Below are 14,354 nucleotides of genomic sequence, written 5' to 3'. Positions count from 1 at the left end.
TATATCCCTTGTCTCAGCATTTGGGAGGCTAAGGCAGGAAAATCACTTTGAGACCTTGTCTCAAAAACAAACAAAAAACCAAGCCCAAAACACTGAGTTGGGACCTAGTACACAGTGGCAGGTTGACCAAGTGACAGGAGGCAGGGCAGAGCAGAGGGCACTGATGCTGAGGGCAGGGGTTGGAGAGGAGCTTGTGGGAGCCTCTTCTGAGGGCTTCTGTTTTCTCAGTGTTTCTTCAGTTTTCTCAGATTGTACCCAGGGAAGCAAGGAAGTGGACTGAGAGTTGGAACAGGGAAGGCCCTGGCAGATGGGAGAGGGGGTGAGGGTTGGAATCTGTGGGTGTGGGGAGCAAATTGATGACAGAAACAGCAGAAAGTTGGGTGGCATTAGGGGCCCACTGAAGGTTAATGGTTATGAATTTGAAATTCAAACAGGTTGCCAAATTCAGCTGTTTTTTTTCCCCGCCACATTGAACAGTTTGGAAGAGGCTGACTGAGTTTGTCAGAGCTTTTTGCGTTTGCTTTCTTTTTTGTGGCACTGTGAGCCTGCTAGCCGAGGGCTCTACTACTGAGCCCCAGACCCCCAGGTTTTGTCAGACAAAGTCAGAGAGGTGTGACAAAGTCAGAGAGGACAGGGTATATGTGATGGGTTGGTTGTAATTGATTCTGAAATTTAAGCTGGGTAAAGGGGGGAGTGAGGATATAAGGGTAGGATGAATGGATCAATGGATTGGGCAGCTTCAGTGAGACAGAATTCTTGAAGCCAGGCTTTCTCCTTGACCAAACTTTAGTCTCCCCTGAACTGTCTTCGCAACCAGACCCCAATGCCCACTGCCTCTCCCAGGCCTGTCTGGATCAGGCTGGAGAGAATCCCTCACCTTGCACACTGGATCATCCTGGGCTGGAGTCGAATCTGACCCCTCCCCTACTGCCATGGTCTTGACGGAAGTGGTAATCCTGAAGGAAGTCATCCTCCCTAATGGACCCAGGTGCAGACCAATTGTTTTCTTCTTTTCTCAATTTTTTTTTTTTTTTTTTTTTTAACCAGGGATTGAACTCAGGTCCTTGCGCTTGCCAGGGAAGTGCCTATTCTACTGAGCCATCTCCCGGGCCCCATCTTTTCTCAATTTTATTTTCCTTCCTTCCTATGGTACATGGGGGATTGCACCCAGGGCGTCACATTGAGCTACATCTTCAGCCTTATTTTTTATTTTGAGAGTCTTGCTAGGTTGCCCAAGTTGGCTTAAAATTGCAACCTTCCTGCTTCAGCCTCTTGAGGTACTGGAATTATAAAAACATATCACTACATTTAGCTTTTTTTTTTTTTCCTTTAACAACTATACTAGAAGAGATAAACTGAAAGAAGGGGGGCTGCAGATGCTGTTAAAGACAAGGTCTAGGGTGCAGCCACTGGAGAATTGTGTAGAATGAAGGATGAAACCCTTGAATCAATCCTAGAAGTCTCATCAGGTCTCAGCAAAATTGTGACAGGTGCATGGGCAGCAGAGATGGCTGCTGAAGCTGGCACAACTTAGCTGCTCAGAACCCCTCTTTGAGGATGACCCAGATTAGGGCTGGGTGAGCTCCTTCCTTTCCTACAGTCATGGACAGTTGCACGAAAAACTGCTCATTTTCTGAGACTCAAATGACAGTGTGACCATACAGTTCTGTATAGAAGTTAAAAATGTAGCTGTGTGTCAGGACATACACCTGACATCCTTGTATTGTGACAGACTGAGGCAGGAGGATCACAAATTGAGTCTATCTTGGGCAATTTCTTTTTTTCTTTTCTTTCTTTTTTTTTCAGTAGCTGTGATTGAACTCAGGACCCTGTGCTTGCCAAGCAGGCACTTACTCTGAGCTATCTTCCCAGCCTCCTGGGCAATTTCTTGAGATCTTATTTCAAAATAAAAAAGACCTGGAGGTATAGGTCAGTGTCTAGGTCTTGGGGTTCAATCCCCAGACCACAAATAATAAATGAAAAATAAGGAATTTTTATTTTATTTTTTTTATTTTATTATTATTTTTTTGTAACCAGGGATTGAACTCAGGCCCTTGCGCTCGCCAGGGAAACGCTTATTCCACTGAGCCATCTCCCTGGCCCCAGGAATGTATTATTAATATTCTCCAAGTTTTAGTGTCATAATCCGAAAAATTGAAGTAGCAGAACTGACCTCACAGAGTGGTTTTGCATATTTAAGGCAATGCTATATGCAGAGTAATTCACTAAATATGTAGGTATTATAAATTTCGTACTAGGGGGCCTGCCCATTAGCTCAGGTGTTTTAGTATCTGCTGAAACAAAGCAGTCAGGCTCAGGATGCTATATGGTTCGATCCCTTCATCCTCAAACCAAACCAGACCTGCCCTGAAGGAATCCTGAGCGCCCCCCCCCCCGCCCAAATTGCGTACTAGATCATGAACTCTTCATTTTATCGATCATTTTACAGATGAGGAAACCTAACAGGAGGTGCTGCTATGGATGGTACCATAAGGAATGAGGGAGCCGGGCATGGTGTCACACGCTTGTAATCCCAGCACCTTGGGAGGTTGAAACAAGAGGATCTCATCTTCCAGCCCAGCCTGAGCAATTTAGTGAGATCTTATTTCAAAATTTAAAAAGTGGCTGGAGAAAGGGCGTGGGTTGTAGTTCAGGGGAAGGCTCAACCTTCTACCCCAATAAATAAATACTAGGGTGAGGAGGAGCTCCTACTTGACAGTAGGGTCACAGGTTCGGCGATCTCCGCTGGGGAGGCACAGTGCACGCTGCGGACAAAGCAGAACGGCGCAGGCCTGCACCTGCGCGGCTCCCCTCAGGCGCGGCCCAGGGCTCCCTCCGGTGGCCGAAGCTAAGAGCGCAGCCGGAGGGCTGCACCGGCGCGACGACGGGTAGGTCCTCGGGTGGGGATGAGGAGCGAAGCGGCCGACCGAAGCCAGCCCGGCGGACGTTCTAGGCGGCTTTGGGACGCCGTGAAACTAGGATTCCGGAAGCGCTCGACTACGCTGCCGAGAGTTCCAGGCGAAGCACCTGGGCCAGGTGTCGGCCACGCCCACTCCGCGGCGCCTTCTGCCTTCGCTACACGCCCCTTCAAGTTGCAGCGCCTCCGGGGGGCGCCTCAGAGCTGAGGGGCTGTGGCCTGCGCGGTGCACGCCCGTCTGCACCAGGTAATGGGGTCTGTAGGGAACGGGGTCCGCACCCCTCCGGAGACGCGGGCCTACAGGACAACAGCGACAGCGCCGGCAACCCCCAGGGTGCACGTGGAGCCAGCCGGCCCTTGCCGGCGGGGCCGTGGGGCGGGGCCTCCAGGGCACGCCCACGGGGCGGAGCCTAGGCGGGGGACCAATGGGACGCCTTGCGGTGGGGGCAGGCTCCGGGCCTGGCCTCCCGGTAGCCGGCTGTCTTTTCCGGCACCCGCGCCCCCTCCGCGTAGTGGTTCCCCCCTATGCTCGGGGATCACCCCGAGCAGCCGCATCCTCCGGGTGGTGAGTGGAGCTGCTTGATGCGCCTGGCTTGCGAGAGGGACATCTTGCCCCCCGCCCCCTGCAACCCGCTGTGGGAGCGAGTGGGCTGGAGCCAGTGGGTGGGGGGAGGAAGACTCCGGGGACCTTGTGTGGCGCTTTGCGAGCCGGCTGGGATTTCTATTTTGGGATTCGAAAGGCGTGTTTGGGTTGGTAGAGTTTGGGGGCGCTCCTTGTTCGGATGGGTGGAATCTGGTAAGGCTCTGGAGAGGAGGGCACGGGAGATGGTGGAGAGAGGGAGTAAAGCTCTGGAAGATTTGGAAGTTTCTTGTGAGTACGGTGATTGTGTAGGGGGACTTGAGGGCCTGGTTAGGACTCTAGAGGAGGGGGATGAGGAGGGCAGCCTGCCCGTAACTAACTTCCCTTTTGAAGGTTATGCTTCCTCCTGTACCACTAAAGGGGGAGAGGCTGGAGAAATCTGGGCTGCCGTAGCATCTGTGTCCCTTTCCAGAGTTGTGCACCCAAGTTTCAGGGACATGGGGAAAGGGTTAGCCCCCACGGTAAGTGACACAGGCCTTGATACTCATGCCTAGTGGTTAGGGGCCTATGATGGTAGGGCAGAGGCTGGAGCCCAGTTGCCCTTTAGAGTCCCGTCAGGGTGTGTGTGTGTGCGTGTGTGTGTGTGTGTGTGTGTGTGTGTATTTCTTTGCAGCCTTCTCTGGAGGTGCTTCTGAGTATTTGGTTAGATGTTTTTGTTTTTGTACTGGGGATCAAACTCAGGGCCTTTGCACTAGCTTACATCTGCAGCCCTGTGGTTTATTTCTATTTTGAGGCAAGGTCTTCCCAAGTTACTAAATTGCCCAGGCTGGGCTTGAACTTTCAATCCTTCTGCCTCAGTCTCCTAGGGTGCTAAGATTACAGGTTTGCACTGCCATGCCAGGCTTTGTTACAGTTTTTTGTTTTTTGTTTTTGCAGGGGGGCTTGGAAGGGTGGTGGTGAAGAACTGCTATCCACACAGCATAATCTCTCACAGGCCACCTAACCCATCTGTGGCTTCCTGGCTTTGTGTTCAGCCATGGCCAGCGAGAGCTCGCCTCTGCTGGCCTACAGGCTCCTGGAGGAAGAAGGGGCTGCCTTCCCTGCTAATGGAGCTGGAGGTCCTGGAGGGGCGCCTGCCCGCAAGCTGTCTACCTTCCTGGGTGTGGTGGTACCCACAGTCCTGTCCATGTTCAGTATAGTTGTCTTCCTGCGGATTGGTGAGTGGAGGGAGGACTTAGTGGGTGGAGGTCAGTGAGACTGGGATGGGGTTGGAGGTTATCCTGGGAGGAGTGGAGGACAGAGAGCAGGAGGAAGAGTGTGGAGGTGGGGGGTGGAAGTGCTCCATGACCTGGTTTGTCTCTCCTGCCCAGGGTTTGTGGTGGGCCATGCTGGGCTGCTGCAGGCCTTGGCCATGCTGCTGGTTGCTTATATCATCCTGGCGCTCACTGTCCTGTCTGTCTGTGCCATCGCCACCAATGGAGCTGTCCGAGGAGGCGGAGCCTACTGTATCCTTGGATGGCTAGGGTCTAGGCTGTTCCCCTTTCCCCGATGCTCAGGAAAGAGGCCAACAGCCTCCATTTGCTGGAGGCAGGGCATATTCTAATGAATGGCCAGGCTGGGGTGATAATGCTTACCAACATTAGCTGGGCATGGTGGTGCATACTTGTAATCCCAGCACTCTGGAAGGTTGAGGCTGGCAGGTCACAAGTTTAAAACTAGGGCAATTTAGCAAGACTATATGAAAATTTAAACAAGATAACTGGTTATCATGGCACATTCCTGTGATCCAGCACTCAGGAGGCTGGGCTGGGAGAATTGTCATGAGTTCAAGGCCAGCCTGCACTATATAAGTGAGGCCCTTTCTCCAAAAAACAAAACAAAACAAAACAAAAAAGATGGTCAATATTGCCCTACATGTTAGTACAACTGATTAGTCTCCTTTTGATTAGATAGTAATCATTTTACAGATGAAGAAACTGGCGTTCAGAGGGCATTAGGGACTTGTACAAAGCCACAAGGCTGGAATAGCTACACCTAGATGCCTACTACAGCTAGGAACTGAGCTGTCATAGCAGGGTGACTGGCTTGGAGGACAGCTGCAGAGGCAGATTCATGCTGTGGTCCTTCTTCATGCTGCATCTCAGTTTCTTTTCCCTTAATGCTCACTCCTGCTTCTACCTTTAGTCATGATCAGTCGGACCCTGGGGCCTGAGGTCGGGGGCAGCATCGGCCTTATGTTCTACCTGGCTAATGTCTGTGGCTGTGCCGTCTCCTTGCTGGGGCTGGTGGAGGCCGTGCTGGATGTCTTCGGGGCTGGTCTGTGTTTTCCCTTCTTGGTCCAGGCAGTTCTGTGGGTTTATGGGGTCTGAGATTGTGGATGGGGAGGCACATTCGCTCTAGGAAAATGTATTGACTTAGTTTGCAAGAGATGTGGCTGTCCCAGAGATTGTTCCTGCTCACAGAGAGCTTGCTATCTACCTAGAGAGCCTAAGAGTTCCTGTATTGACAGAGCAGGATGATACCCACCAGGATTGATACCCCTAAGATGCTGGGCCAAAGCTGAGCTGGCAAATGAGGAAGATGGCTGCTCTGCCAGCAGGCGGGTGGAGGGGGCTGGCCTTGCTTTTCATCATGGCTGGGGGTGGACCCCCTCCTTGGGGTTGAGCCTTCTAACTCTAACCTTGCCTCTTTCCAGATCCCATGGGGTCCAAAGGGCTGCGGGTCCTGCCCCAGGGTTACGGCTGGAACCTACTCTACGGCTCCCTGCTGCTGGGCCTCGTAGGCGGTGTGTGCACACTGGGAGCTGGCCTCTATGCCCGAGCCTCCTTCCTTACGTTCCTTCTGGTATCCGGCTCCCTGGCCTCTGTGCTGATCAGCTTTGTGGCTGTGGGGCCCAGGGACATCCCTTTAGCTCCTCGGCACGGTGCCAATGGTTCCTCTATGCCAACCCAGTTTGGCCACTTCACTGGCTTCAACGTCAGCACACTGAAGGACAACTTGGGCGGTGAGCTGGGCTCTGCAGTGCCAGGACCTTTGGGTGAGGGCTGCATGTGGGTGCAGGCTGGGCCCTTGGAGTCCCTGCAGCAGAGCCTGGAGGTTCTGTGGGAGGTCTGCACTGCAGAGCAGTACAGTCCAACTCATGCATCTGCGGAGCATGTTTGGGTCAGAGGGAAGCCACGGAGCAGTCCCTGCCATAGAGGAACTTGTGTTCAGGTGGGAAGAACAAGACTGCACTCAGGAGATAAGTAGCACAGGGAAGCTGAGAGTGACTCAGGCAGAGGAAGGAGACCTGATTGTGGGCTGCGAAGGCAGGAGCAGGGGGCAATTCAGGCTGGAGTTGGGGGAGGAAGGAACAGCAAAGAATGGGGTTAGGGGCAAAGGGTGCAGTGCAGGGCGAGCCAAGGGGTCAGGGCTGGGGTCTGGGTGAGGGCACCAGTGGGGAGACAGGGGCATTGTGAAATGTGAGGATTGGGTAGCAGGGTCCCAATGTAGGCAATCCTACAAGGATGCTGACATCCTGTCCTTCCTGGAAACAACCTCTCAGCTGGCTACGCCGAGGACTACACTACAGGGGCCATGATGACTTTTGCCAGTGTCTTTGCTGTCCTCTTTAATGGCTGCACAGGCATCATGGCTGGGGCCAACATGTCAGGTGAGAGTCCCTGCCTGCCACTTCCTGGGGGTGGGCTGTCACCTAAGGGACATAGGAGGATGGCAAGTGGGCTGACCTCTCTCTGCTCCCCTCCCTCCAGGGGAGCTGAAGGACCCCAGCCGGGCAATTCCTCTGGGCACAATCATTGCCGTTGCCTACACTTTCTTCATCTACATCCTGCTTTTCTTTCTCTCCAGCTTCACTTGTGACAGGTGCTTGGGGTAGGGGCTGAGCTAGGCCCTGGAGGGGTGGGTGAGATGCTGCAGTGAGCTGGTGTCCTTGGGTCACCTAGGGAAATACAGGCTGCAGGGCAAGAACCTGCATTTTTGTGGTGGAAGGCAGTGAGGACAGTTTTTCCCTTTGGGAGAAAGACAGAGCTGCTGCCAACTCTGGGGAGCTCTGGCTATATGGGGATAGCCAGCTGCACACACCTGGTGTAGTTGTGAGCACTTAGTTGGAGGGATGGACTGAGGCTGGCTTTCTACTGATGAGTGTCTGCACCAGTGTCTGACTTCTGTATGTACTGTTGGCATTGAGCACTGGGCAATGAAGTACAGGGCAGACCAGCAATGATCAGTGACTACTAAGTGCATTCAGGGGCATATTTAAGATACAGTATCAAGGGGAGTGCACTCTGGTAGCCAGAGGCAGGAGGATTGCAAGTTTAAATAACCTGGACAACTTAGCAACTTTGCAAGACCCCGTCTCAAAATTTAAACAAAAAGCATAAACTGGGCTGGGTGTGAAGCTCAGTATGAAGCTAAAAAGAAAGATGTGGGGTTTCTCCAATCTTTAAGATGGGGGCTTGGGCTGGAGAGATGGCTCAGTGGTCTAAAGCACCTACTTAGAACAAGCTTAGCAAAGCACAGGGACCGCGGTTCGATCCCCCAGCACCACATGCCAGCCAGCCCCGCCCCTTGGTGGGCTGAGCTGGCCACACACACACTAAATAAATGTTTAAAAAAAAAAAAAAAAAGTTAAAAAAAAAAAAAAAAGATGAGGGCTGAGGGGCCGGGGAGATGGCTCAGTGGAATAAGTGCTTCCCTGGCAAGTGCAACCGCCTGAGTTCAATCCCCAATTCCACAAAAAAAAAAAAAAAAAAAAAAAAAGATGAGGGTGGGGATCAGTTGCAAGGACCCAGTGCTGTTAACCACAGTGTCGTGAACAGTTTTCTTACCAAGACCCTTGATGGATGCTCGTGGATGGGTGGATTGATATCCATATCCTCCTATTTCTCCCTATCCTCCCAGGATCCTGCTGCAGGAAGACTACGGGTTCTTTCGCGCCATTAGCCTGTGGCCCCCGCTGGTGTTGATCGGCATCTATGCCACATCGCTTTCGGCCTCCATGAGCTCCCTCATCGGCGCCTCCCGCATTCTGCATGCCCTGGCCCAGGACAACCTCTTTGGTTTGTTCTCCTCTGGCGCCCCACAGTTCTGAGCGCACCACCTGGTCTGAGTCCATGCTTGGCCCAGGCTAATGAGACGGCTGTGATTGTGTTTTTACAGGAGTGATCTTGGCCCCAGCCAAGGTTGTATCCAGAGGGGGAAACCCCTGGGGGGCTGTCTTGTATTCTTGGGGACTTGTGCAGGTAAGCCTTCCCTTTGAGGTGCCCTGCCCTCATCCTCTAGTTAGCAGGAGAGGACCAGCTTAGGTAGCGTAAGGAGGCAGGTATGGAAAGGTAGAAGCATTGGCATTTCACTGGAACCCATTAGCATTTCTTGGGGTTCATCAGTATTTCTTGGGGTGCATATGCTGGCATTTTACAGGGATGCATTGGTGCTTTGGGGGTGCTTCAGCACTCTGACCAGTGCCCCATGTCTTGGTCTCTGCCCAGCTGGTGCTCCTGGCAGGGAAGCTAAACACACTGGCCGCTGTCGTCACAGTCTTCTACCTGGTGGCTTATGCTGCAGTGGATCTGTCATGCCTAAGCCTGGAGTGGGCCTCAGCCCCCAACTTCCGGTGAGACACTGCCATGCCCACATCCTCAGGACAGAGGAGGAAAGAGAAGCAAAGACAAGCTCAGGAGGGTGGGCTGGGGTGAGGTGGTCAAGGCCAAGCCTGAGTTCCCTTCCTGCCTTCTGTGTACCCAGCCCCACCTTCAGCCTGTTCTCCTGGCATACCTGTCTGCTGGGCGTGGCTTCCTGCCTGCTCATGATGTTCCTCATCAGCCCTGGGGCCGCTGGGGGCTCCCTGCTCCTCATGGGCCTGCTTTCTGCCCTGCTCACAGCACGAGGAGGCCCCAGCAGCTGGGGCTATGTCAGCCAAGCCTTGCTCTTCCACCAGGTTGGGGGAAGCTTTTGAGAAGAGTGGGTGAGGGGCGGCCTGGGAAAGTCCCACACAAACCCTCTCACCTCACCACCTCATCTGGGTCCTCAGGTACGCAAGTATCTGCTCCGGCTGGATGTCCGGAAGGACCATGTGAAGTTCTGGCGGCCCCAGCTGCTGCTCCTGGTGGGGAACCCCCGGGGTGCCCTGCCACTGCTGCGCTTGGCTAACCAGCTCAAGAAGGGAGGTCTGTATGTGCTGGGCCACGTCACCCTGGGAGACCTTGGTGAGTTGCCATCCTACTTGCTTCCACCCTTCCTGTTCCCTCTATCTAGATGGGGGCACTGGGGAGAAAGCTTAGCAGCATAAGCCCTGTCTCCCTAAATGGGGCTTCTGCTTCTGAGCGGACACTTCAGCTAGCTGCAGGCCACCACCCCCCCTCCTGTGAGGCCTGGACTCTGGGAAACAGTAAATGAACTTGGCCCATAGTGCCCACTTTCTTTCCCTGCCTTCTCTGCAGACACACTGCCCTCAGACCCTGTGCAGCCGCAGTATGGGGCATGGCTAAGCCTGGTGGACCGGGCCCAAGTGAAGGCCTTCGTGGACCTCACATTGTCCCCCTCTGTGCGCCAGGGGGCACAGCATCTGCTGCGGATCTCGGGCCTTGGTGAGCTGCTGCTTCTTCCTTTGGTACACTCCTTGGCCCCTCTAAATCTATGCTGTCTTCCCTTAAATAAGCCACAGATAGCAAACTGCAAAAAGAGCTGACAATATAGTACAGATAAGATGGGGCTCAAAGATAACAGCCACAGAAAGCATGTGATAAGGTCTATAGAGCTGCCTTGGAGTGACCCGTGTTGTATATGTATTTCTCTCTCTCTCTCTCTCTCGCTCTCTCTCTCACCCACTGAACCAAAAGCTGGAGGATTGGCCTTGGGAGTCTATTTCTAGGGACAATGGGAGAATTATGTTCTTCTTGGGCTGCCCCATCCAAGCGCATGATTTCTCACCACCAGTTTAGAAAAAGCAAGACCACTAGGCATTGATGTGGCCAGCAAAGGTTTTGTGGAAAGAGATGGTAACTCAGCCAGGTCTGTGAGGATTTGTGCCATAGGAGGGACCTAACATGGTCTCGACACCGCAAAGCGTGCTAAAGGGTGTGTGGAGTTGACACTTATTCTTGTCTATTTGTTTTTATGGCACTGGGAGTTGAATTCAGGGCCTTTGCACTGAGCTATATATCTTCAGCCCTTTTAATTGTTTTTATTTTTGAGAAAGGGTCTTGCAAAGTCCCTAAGAAGCCCACGGTTGGGTTTAAAGGTGGGATTCTCCTGTCTCGGCCTTCCAGAATGGTGGGATCACAGGGCTGTGCCAGTGGCTCTCATGGAGCTGACACCTTTGGATGGGTGGGACATTTCCGGCTTTGTGACTCTCAGCCCTGGAGCCTCCAGCCTCATACCCCAGGCTCCACCAAGTCTGCACTCAGCCTCCTCCTCCTTCCTTAGTCCCAGGAGAGTGTCACCTGAATGCTCACCCTCTCCGTTTCGAGGCTGGCTAAAGTTCAACAGCACTGGACATTGCTCTGTTCAGTATGAATTCAAACCCTAAAAAACGTTTGGAGCAGGTGGGACTTGTTTAATTTGCAAAACCAGCTGGAATTCTGACCTGCTGGTAGGTTGGGGAGCGTTACTGAGTCTGCTCAGCCCCTGGTACATCTGAGGACCTGGTCTTTCTAGGTATCCCCCTGCACAAGGACCATTGTGTTTGGGAAATTAAAGCAAAACAGAAAGCATTTGCTCTGTGTAATAAATTCCTGGGGCAGGTAGGATTTGAACTGTGCTTCGATTTCGAGCAGTCTGTTTTATAAGAGGGCTCACAGTCTCACTCTAAGCTCAGCCTCATTGAAGGGAAGGAGGAATTACTTGATTTTATATTGATGATGCTTTTTCTTCTCTCTTTCTTTCTTTCTTTCTTTCTTTCTTTCTTTCTTTCTTTCTTTCTTTCTTTCTTTCTTTCTTTCTTTCTTTTTTTCTTTTTTCTCCACACACTGGGGATTGAATCCAGGGCCTAACATTTTTGACACAGGATCTTGCTAAGTTGCCCAGGTTGGGCTTGAACTTGCAATCCTCCTGCCTCAGCCTGTGAAGATGCTGGGATGACATAAGTGCACTCACGTGGCTCACATTGGTGGTTCAAAAATTAAAAACCACTTTGGACGTGGTAACACACACCTGTGATCCCAGTACTCTGGGAGGCTAAAGCATGCCCTGAGTTCAAGGCCAGCCAGGGCTACATAGTGAGTTCAAGGTCAGCCTGAATATAGTGAGATCCTGTCTCAACACAATAACAACAACAAAGAAATTAAAAATCAGAAGTTGCAGTCAGGGATTTGGGATGTTGAAGTTGGTGCACACTTAGCTTAGTGACTGAGAATGTTCTCTGGCGTGGGTGGGACTTGGCTCTTCTCTGCTAGGATGTATCAGTCTCCAGGCTTTGGGCCAGTGGCTTCACTGCGTGGGGCCTCAGGTTCCTTATCTGTAGAAGGGGAAAAGAAATAGCATCTATCTCATAGCATTGCTTCATAAGAGGCGAAACATGAGGTGTTGTTTAAAGCATGTGGCAAGCATGGGGATAGTCACTGTCCTGTCTTAGGGACCTCGCTGAGGACCACCATCCTCAGGGCTCTGCAGCAGTAGAAATGAACTGTTTTTTACCTCCTCCAGAGGGGTCTGGTATAGGGTTTCCCTCGTGATTGAACTTGTGAGTTTGAATGTTTAGATTGTCTGGCGGAATTAAACTCCTATTTCTCATTATGGAATAGGTGTGCTAATTGAGCACAGTGGTACATGCACACTTGTAATCTCAGCACTCTGGGAAGCAGAGGCAGGGGTATCTTAAGTTGAACCCAGCCTGGGCAATTCAGTGACTTAGTGAGGAAAAATGAAAAATGAGGGCCAGAGAGATAGCTCAGTGGAATAAGTGCCTGCCTGGCAAGTACAGGGTCCTGAGCTCAATCCCCAGTACCGCCAAAAGAAAAGAAAAGAAAAATGAAACAGCAGCAGAAATAGCTCAGTGAGAAGGTCCTGAGTTTAATCCCCAGTACTGCAAAAATGAAACAAAACAAACAGTGCTACTTAAATTTTGCATAGATAATAAGGTACTCTCCAAGCGCTGCAATTGCTCATTAGTTAAAGAATCATTAGGTGAACTTTGCCTATTTAATGAAGGAGATGCCTCATGGAGATAGTCAAATAAAGGCCTGTGAAAGTGTTAGGAAAACAAAGCCATGCAAAGGTGTGATGATGCCATAAGTCCCCCCCAGTGCAGTGGGGATGTCATTCCTTACAGCTGACACCCCTTGCAGTGAGTTCCAGTGAGTGCAGGTGGGCGTAAGTTAGCATGGTGTAACAAGGCCTGAGTCCTGTTTCTGTCCCCAGGTGGTATGAAGCCCAACACGTTGGTCCTGGGTTTCTATGATGATGCCCCCCCGCAGGACCATTTCCTGACTGATGCAGCTTTCATGGAGCCTGCGGATGGCACCCAAGAAGGGGGGTCCCCAGCTCTGAGTACCCTGTTCCCTCCACCCAGAGCTCCTGGGAGCCCCCGGGCGCTCAGCCCCCAGGACTATGTGGCCACTGTGGCAGATGCCCTCAAGATGAACAAGAATGTGGTTCTGGCCCGGGCCTGTGGGGCTCTGCCTCCAGAGCGACTGAGCCGGGGATCTGGAAGCGCCTCGCAGCTGCATCATGTGGACGTGTGGCCCCTCAACCTGCTGCGGCCTCGTGGTGGGCCTGGCTACGTGGATGTCTGTGGCCTCTTCCTGCTGCAGATGGCAACCATCTTAGGCATGGTGCCTGCCTGGCACAGTGCCCGGCTACGGATCTTCCTGTGCTTGGGGCCTCGGGAGGCACCAGGGGCCGCTGAAGGGCGGCTTCGGGCACTGTTGAGCCAATTGAGGATCCGGGCTGAGGTGCAGGAGGTGGTGTGGGGTGAGAGTGCGGGGGCTGGGGAGCAGGAAGAGGAGGAAGGGGACTTTGTGAACGGAGGGCGGGGTGATGTTGAGGCAGAGGCCCTGGCCTGCAGCGCCAATGCCCTAGTGCGGGCACAGCAGGGCCGAGGCACTGGGGGAGGACCTGGGGGGCCCGAGAGTAGGGATGGCAATGAGGGGCCCACCACAGCCCTTACCTTCCTCTACCTGCCCCGACCACCTGCCGATCCTGCCCGCTACCCCCGCTACCTGGCACTACTGGAGACTTTGAGCCGGGACCTGGGCCCCACACTGCTCATTCATGGTGTCACCCCGGTCACCTGCACTGACCTCTGAGGTTCCTTCTTCCATGGATGGGTAGAGAAGGCCCAGGCTCATCCTGATTAATGGACCATGGGCTCCCACTGGCCCTGCCCTTGTGATGCAGAGCTGGGAGGACTTTGTAAGGGGACCCTGGGGCGGGGCATCGCTGAGTCCTTTGGAAGAAGGGCTGGGGCACTCATCTGGGCTCTGTCCCCACTGCCCTTAGAGGATGCCTTCCGAAGTCCTTCCCCCTTCTGGCCTCTCGCTTCACTGGTGCCTTGACGGGAGGGGCTGGTCTCCTCCACGACTCTAGGCTACCTCAGTGTCCCCATCTTTGCCACAGATACACCAGCCTTCCTCTGGGGGGGCGGGGTGATTGTTTTGTTTTGTTTTATTTTTCTAACTCTGCTGACCGTGAATAAAAGACCAAAACACTATAGTCTGGCTTGAGTACTGCTGGCGGTAGGTGAGAGGAAGGCGGGTGGCAGGGAGAGGCCGGCACGGGGGTGGGGACTAGAAGTCTCTGGCAGGGAGGCTGCCACGTGCAGAGTTGGGGCGCCAGGCCTGGGGAGATCCTGGGACCTGGAGGCTGCTGGGGGCCTGTGGCTCCCACTCCAGCAGCCCCCAGCTCCCTGAGACTCAACTG

General features: G+C 53.0%; 1 protein-coding gene across 2 annotated transcripts; it reads left to right on the top strand.

The window, feature by feature from the left end:
- Window positions 1-3,370: 3,370 nt before the first annotated feature.
- On the top strand, window positions 3,371-14,145 carry Slc12a9 (solute carrier family 12 member 9). 2 transcript variants are annotated; one of them, XM_023714546.1, is made up of 14 exons: window positions 3,371-3,482; window positions 4,532-4,714; window positions 4,868-5,002; window positions 5,682-5,813; window positions 6,193-6,501; window positions 7,042-7,149; window positions 7,250-7,361; window positions 8,400-8,557; window positions 8,658-8,740; window positions 8,987-9,111; window positions 9,243-9,435; window positions 9,529-9,703; window positions 9,938-10,084; window positions 12,855-14,145. In XM_023714546.1, the coding sequence occupies exons 1-14, from the start codon at window positions 3,443-3,445 to the stop codon at window positions 13,739-13,741; spliced, it is 2,787 nt and encodes a 928-aa protein (XP_023570314.1). In that variant the 5' UTR covers window positions 3,371-3,442; the 3' UTR covers window positions 13,742-14,145. The 2 variants fall into 2 exon arrangements, with proteins under 2 accessions (XP_023570314.1, XP_023570315.1); XM_023714547.1 differs by having other exon boundaries at window positions 3,394-3,482; window positions 4,434-4,714.
- The last annotated feature ends 209 nt before the right edge of the window (window positions 14,146-14,354 follow it).

Source organism: Octodon degus, unplaced genomic scaffold, assembly GCF_000260255.1.
Source record: "Octodon degus isolate 3935 unplaced genomic scaffold, OctDeg1.0 scaffold00035, whole genome shotgun sequence".
NCBI classification, from domain to species: domain Eukaryota; kingdom Metazoa; phylum Chordata; class Mammalia; order Rodentia; family Octodontidae; genus Octodon; species Octodon degus.
The sequence above is the reverse complement of the archived record's forward strand: the minus strand, read 5'-3'. Positions and strand labels throughout refer to the sequence as shown.